At 49.0% G+C, this 6,565-nt stretch overlaps 1 protein-coding gene across 1 annotated transcript; it reads right to left on the bottom strand.

Moving 5' to 3' along the window:
- Window positions 1–1,488: 1,488 nt before the first annotated feature.
- Window positions 1,489–4,714, bottom strand: LOC117556671. The gene is made up of 2 exons (XM_034232140.1): window positions 2,055–4,714; window positions 1,489–1,981 (listed from the first exon to the last, which is right to left on the bottom strand). The coding sequence occupies exons 1-2, from the start codon at window positions 3,969–3,971 to the stop codon at window positions 1,652–1,654; spliced, it is 2,247 nt and encodes a 748-aa protein (XP_034088031.1). The 5' UTR covers window positions 3,972–4,714; the 3' UTR covers window positions 1,489–1,651.
- Between the last annotated feature and the right edge of the window lie 1,851 nt (window positions 4,715–6,565).

Raw genomic sequence — 6,565 nt, forward strand, 5'->3', positions numbered from 1 at the left:
GCCCTGGTAATCTATAAGGGGGTCTATTTTGCGGTGCTTTACAGTCCGCCCATCAGACTCCATAGTCGGACTTATTCACAGCACCACCCACCCTCCTGTGGAGGATGTTCTCATGGCACTGGTACCTATAAGGGGGTCTATTTTGCGGTGCTTTACAGTCCGACCATCAGACTCCATAGTCGGACTTATTCACAGCACCACCCACCCTCCTGTGGAGGATGTTCTCATGGCACTGGTAACCTATAAGGGGGTCTATTTTGCGGTGCTTTACAGTCCGACCATCAGACTCCATAGTCGGACTTATTCACAGCAGCACCCACCCTCCTGTGGAGGATGTTCTCATGGCACTGGTAACCTATAAGGGGGTCTATTTTGCGGTGCTTTACAGTCCGACCATCAGACTCCATAGTCGGACTTATTCACAGCAGCACCCACCCTCCTGTGGAGGATGTTCTCATGGCACTGGTAACCTATAAGGGGGTCTATTTTGCGGTGCTTTACAGTCCGACCATCAGACTCCATAGTCGGACTTATTCACAGCAGCACCCACCCTCCTGTGGAGGATGTTCTCATGGCACTGGTAACCTATAAGGGGGTCTATTTTGCGGTGCTTTACAGTCCGACCATCAGACTCCATAGTCGGACTTATTCACAGCAGCACCCACCCTCCTGTGGAGGATGTTCTCATGGCACTGGTAACCTATAAGGGGGTCTATTTTGCGGTGCTTTACAGTCCGACCATCAGACTCCATAGTCGGACTTATTCACAGCAGCACCCACCCTCCTGTGGAGGATGTTCTCATGGCACTGGTAACCTATAAGGGGGTCTATTTTGCGGTGCTTTACAGTCCGACCATCAGACTCCATAGTCGGACTTATTCACAGCAGCACCCACCCTCCTGTGGAGGATGTTCTCATGGCACTGGTAACCTATAAGGGGGTCTATTTTGCGGTGCTTTACAGTCCGACCATCAGACTCCATAGTCGGACTTATTCACAGCAGCACCCACCCTCCTGTGGAGGATGTTCTCATGGCACTGGTAACCTATAAGGGGGTCTATTTTGCGGTGCTTTACAGTCCGACCATCAGACTCCATAGTCGGACTTATTCACAGCAGCACCCACCCTCCTGTGGAGGATGTTCTCATGGCACTGGTAATCTATAAGGGGGTCTATTTTGCGGTGCTTTACAGTCCGACCATCAGACTCCATAGTCGGACTTATTCACAGCAGCACCCACCCTCCTGTGGAGGATGTTCTCATGGCCCTGGTAATACTTAAAGGTGGTGTATTTTGCGGTGCTTTACCGTCCGCACATCGGCATCCATAGTCGGACTTATTCACAGCAGCACCACCTGCCCTGCTGGAGGTTCACACTTTAACTTGTTTTACCCTCGTCTGCCTTACACATCCTCCCACACTTGAGCCATCCTCACTCGGACTAAACTCACCCACCAGAACCACATGCCCCTGGGGACCTTGAAGGAGTTTCACAATTATGTTTTGTGGTAAAATGACTTTATTTAAACACATAAATACAACATAGAACATAGAACATAGAAACATTAACATACAGGTATTTGCACACGTGAATGTCTAAACTCTGTACATTTTGGTCCACTTCCATTCTCCTCGACTGTTGACTATTCCTTTAATCCCGATTTAATTCCTCGTCTGTGGAAGACGACAATTCTGTGGTGTCATTGTATATAACGGTGCTAAGGGCCTCATCAGAGCTGCTTGTGTCCCCTGAGCAAATGTCTATTTCTGAGGATGATTCTTCAGCTTCAGCTCCTGCTTGAACCGCTGCTTCTGCTCCAGATTTAGCTGCTGCAACCAATGAGTCAGTAAACATGTTGCGTATCTCCGCAGCCTCCTTTATGTCCGGCATGAATGCATAAAACCTGTCAGCAGTATGCGTATTGTGGCACATAAAGTCGGATAGCTTTTTACGGTTCACCGGTTCATGGAACTTCTTGGCCTGAAAAAAAAATTAGTGGATGTAACTTGTGTCATGCGGGATGCAACCAGACAATATGTTATATTCTACTTACATTGTCAGCGAGGGCAGTGCGGAGCTCTGTGAACGTGATGGTACCTTGAAGCCCAACATCTTTCCATGCCATTCTCAAGTCGCGGCTTAAATTTTGTGAGGGTCCTCTCCCCTCTGTGAACAGGAAGAATTTGCTATGCCTACAGGGTAAGGTTTGTTTTATCTCCATCCACCTCTTCATCCAATCGAACTCCTGTTTTGACAGGTGCAATTGCGCTTCCCCAAACGCATTGGCCGTCTTGTGTTCTTTGACGTGAATTAAATAGCCATATTCATTCCCCCGTTTTCCCGCATCTATGAATTCAGCATTAGTGAGGTTGGCGTACACACCCGGGCGATGACCGTAGAGGCAGCTCCAATTGAGAGTGATGTACCCATAAAGCAAGTAACGTGTTGCGTTGGTTGGATTGATTGCCATCTGTTCAAGAAGTTCTGGAATGCGCCTCTTAGCAGCAGTCATGCAGGACAAAAGGTCTGCCTGGCATGGCAGATTGTCTATTTTGTTCCGCTTCACAGCCATTTGGTGTACCACTACCTTTCGCTTCAGGGACCGCAGGCCGGACTTCACCTCTTGCGTGATATAGCGCAAATCTTTTCGATTTATCCGGGTCCACTGACATGGTGCGTCACACATGTAATTCACAAAATGTGCCACATTTTTCAGGTAAAAGGCAGCCGTTGTGACTTTCTTCCCAGAATCCATTAAGCTTTGGGGCCAGGAACGGATCCTTTTCACATCTCTAAGGAACAGCCAATTGCACATGAGTGTACGATCGTGTATCATATACAGGATGAATGTTTTGATACGGCTGACCCTTGAAATTGTATTTTCTCTCTGCTTTGGCGTAGGGTCGATTCCATTGAGATGTTCCCCGTAAGCTTTGATGTACTCCTCCATGAGTCCAGGTAGCTTGATCTTCCGCATTGTATTCCCGCGTCCCTTTCCAGAGGACCCGGGGGAGAAATGGGGAGGGACCGATTGTTCAGCCGTGGTCGTGCTGCAGGAAGCTACAGCCACTGATTCATCTTCAATAAACTCAGTGTGTGTCTCGGCCCTCGGTTGATTTGTATTTAGTTGCTTCTGCAGCTTGTAGCGCAGGGTCCTCACCTCATTCAAAAGAATGTCCCTCTCAGCACTTGTTTCCCGACAGTACTGGTTTTCACAGACCGTATGTGGGGAGAGGGCTGGAGGGTGTCCCAGAACGTCCTCATCTGTATCAAATACATCATCCACAGCGGTTCTCATTTCTATAGCAGGGATACTTTGCCGGAGAGCCTGTAGCTTATCCATTGCTACTTTTTTCTTGATCTTACGAAGGGCCACACGTACCTCCTCCGGGGATAGCTCTCTGTGATCTTTGATTAGATGGCGGTCAAGTCTGGTACCGTGATATTCGCATCCGACAATAATACAGGCATGGCACCTTATATTGATCCTTCCATTTGCAATTGATAGAATGATGCTCCTCTCCTTGGTGTTGTACACACGGTGCGTGTTTTTCAGGTGCTTACTCAGAGCTAGGTAGGGCTTCTTGCACAGCGGACACTTTGGAGGCATATCGTATTTAAATGTGTTCGAACACAGAGTGCATATGGGCTTTTCATTCACATTTTCACAAGACAGTTTTGGGTACGACAACGTGGGGATAACAGTACCTTCCGGGCGCTCCGTCCCGGGGGAAGAAAGCATTGAACCCATCGCACCTGCCCCCGGAGGAGGCAGAGGAATCGGGTACCCGGAGGGCGCACGGTGGACGGTCAGGGCGAGGCCGCCACACCGCGCTGGAGTCAGAGTTCCGAGTGTTCGAGCCGGGTCCCGGTGAAACGCAGGACGGAGCACCCGGCATGAGCCTCCAGCAGACCCCCCCGCGCGGTTCCCTCGTCCCTCGGAAGAGGCGGAGAGGTGGGTGTTTTTCATCTGCTGGCGGGTTGCCGGGGAGAACGCCCTGCTCGGGAGCCAGGCTCAGGGTGAGTGGCAGTGGGTACCCGCGCATTTGCCTTTTACAGCGAGAGCACAAGCTGGTCTCGGGGAGGGAGAAAAGAGAGGACCAAGGCCCTCCCCTCAAACACACCCCTCTATTTTGACAAGACAAACGGCAAGAAGAGTCCAATTTATACTCCCCTTGCATTCCTCCAGAGTCAGACAAAGTTAAAGTTAACTTTTGGAAAGAACTGTAGACAAGCGGTGAAAATGGATAAAATGTATCCGGAAATAGTGCCTCATAAGGCGGGTAGAGTCCCCTGACAACTCACCATACATTCCTCCAGAGTCAGAAAAAGTCAAAGTTAACTTTTTGGAGAACCGTAGAAAAGCGGTGAAATGGATAAAATGTATCCGAAAATAGTGCATCATAAGGCGGGTAGAGTCCCCTGACAACTCACACTACATTCCTCCAGAGTCAGAAAAAGTTCAAGTTAACTTTTGGAAGAACCGCATAAAAGGGGTGAAAATGGATAAAATGAATCCGGAAATAGTGTCTCGTTATTCCGTGGTAACTCCCCTTGAATTCCTCCAGAGGAATCAATACTTAAAGTTTGGTAAGAACCATGATGGGGGTCATTCATGCAACAATTGTATCCGATCCAAAGTGCTCACGCATCGGACGCATTCCTCCATGATTTCCCCATCATCAGAAATAGCCCGTTTTTTTCTAAGTGCTCTCAAAAACCGGGTTTCCGATTTCGTGCAGAAGGTAGCTTGGAAAAGTTGAATGAAAATTGTTAACGGAGGAGGGGAGGTCTCAATTCCCCTCTCCGTTGAAAAGTGCAACGGGTCAGTGGAAATGTCTCCGGGGCTTCCGCCCGAAGCGCCAAAGGGTTGCCCCCCTCACCCGTTGGCACTTAGCCGTTTTTCGAGAATTTTTAAAAACGTAGTTTTCATCAATTTCATCCACATGTGAATCCCCCATCAAATGTACATGAAATGGACACGAGGAAATGTACATGAAATGGACACGAGGAAATGTACATGAAATGGACACGAGGAAATGTACATGAAATGGACAGGAACTTCATTTTATTGGCCGCTCACAGAGCCCCAAAACACGGACTACAGACCTCCAGCATATCTCCCTGACATAAGTACTTCCATAACCTCGAGCACCTTGGGACCCCGGGCCCCCGAACTTAAGCACTCCCCCACGGACTAAACCCAGATGATTACACCCTCAAGAAACTCGTGCCCCTGGTTATATATAAGGGGGTCTATTTTGCGGTGCTTTACAGTCCGCACATCGGACTCCATAGTCGGACTTATTCACAGCAGCAGCACCCACCCTCCTGTACCGGATGTTACCATGGCCCTGGTTATATATAAGGGGGTCTATTTTGCGGTGCTTTACAGTCCGCACATCGGACTCCATAGTCGGACTTATTCACAGCAGCAGCACCCACCCTCCTGTACCGGATGTTATCATGGCCCTGGTTATATATAAGGGGGTCTATTTTGCGGTGCTTTACAGTCCGCACATCGGACTCCATAGTCGGACTTATTCACAGCAGCAGCACCCACCCTCCTGTACCGGATGTTACCATGGCCCTGGTTATATATAAGGGGGTCTATTTTGCGGTGCTTTACAGTCCGCACATCGGACTCCATAGTCGGACTTATTCACAGCAGCAGCACCCACCCTCCTGTACCGGATGTTACCATGGCCCTGGTTATATATAAGGGGGTCTATTTTGCGGTGCTTTACAGTCCGCACATCGGACTCCATAGTCGGACTTATTCACAGCAGCAGCACCCACCCTCCTGTACCGGATGTTACCATGGCCCTGGTTATATATAAGGGGGTCTATTTTGCGGTGCTTTACAGTCCGCACATCGGACTCCATAGTCGGACTTATTCACAGCAGCAGCACCCACCCTCCTGTACCGGATGTTACCATGGCCCTGGTTATATATAAGGGGGTCTATTTTGCGGTGCTTTACAGTCCGCACATCGGACTCCATAGTCGGACTTATTCACAGCAGCAGCACCCACCCTCCTGTACCGGATGTTACCATGGCCCTGGTTATATATAAGGGGGTCTATTTTGCGGTGCTTTACAGTCCGCACATCGGACTCCATAGTCGGACTTATTCACAGCACTCTGACCATAGTCGGCCTTATTCACAGCACTTTAACTAAACACATAAGGACATCCAAGTAAGACCTTACTTAGTGCCCCGGCAGAGGTGGGGAGGTTCCAGTACAGTTCCCCTGGTAATATATGTGGTTAAATGAAGCTCCGTAATGTTCTGGACAACATCACATGGGCATTAATGAGCTTCTTCAAACACATTTGGTGTATTTCCAAAAAGCAGTGAAAATACACCTACCATCAAGTCCTGTAAAATAGCTGTCTGTGTTTATTTCCATCATTCATGCAAAATGGGACCCCTGAGGATTCGGCTCTGTAACGCTTCGGTTCGGAAAGGCATCAGAGTCGAGTTTTCGAGCCGGGTCTGGGTGGATAAAATCTATCCGGACACGCAGGGTTGCCCTCCAATGGTGGGTCAAATTCGCTGAT

The sequence above is a fragment of the Gymnodraco acuticeps genome, unplaced genomic scaffold (assembly GCF_902827175.1).
Source record: "Gymnodraco acuticeps unplaced genomic scaffold, fGymAcu1.1, whole genome shotgun sequence".
Taxonomy (NCBI): domain Eukaryota; kingdom Metazoa; phylum Chordata; class Actinopteri; order Perciformes; family Bathydraconidae; genus Gymnodraco; species Gymnodraco acuticeps.

Coding starts and splice junctions, on each gene's coding strand:
- LOC117556671 (XM_034232140.1), bottom strand. CDS start 3,971: ATGAAAAACACCCACCTCTCCGCCTCTTCCGAGGGACGAGGGAACCGC. Junction 1,982..2,054: donor GCACTGCCCTCGCTGACAAT/GTAAGTAGAATA, acceptor TTTTTTTTTCAG/GCCAAGAAGTTCCATGAACC.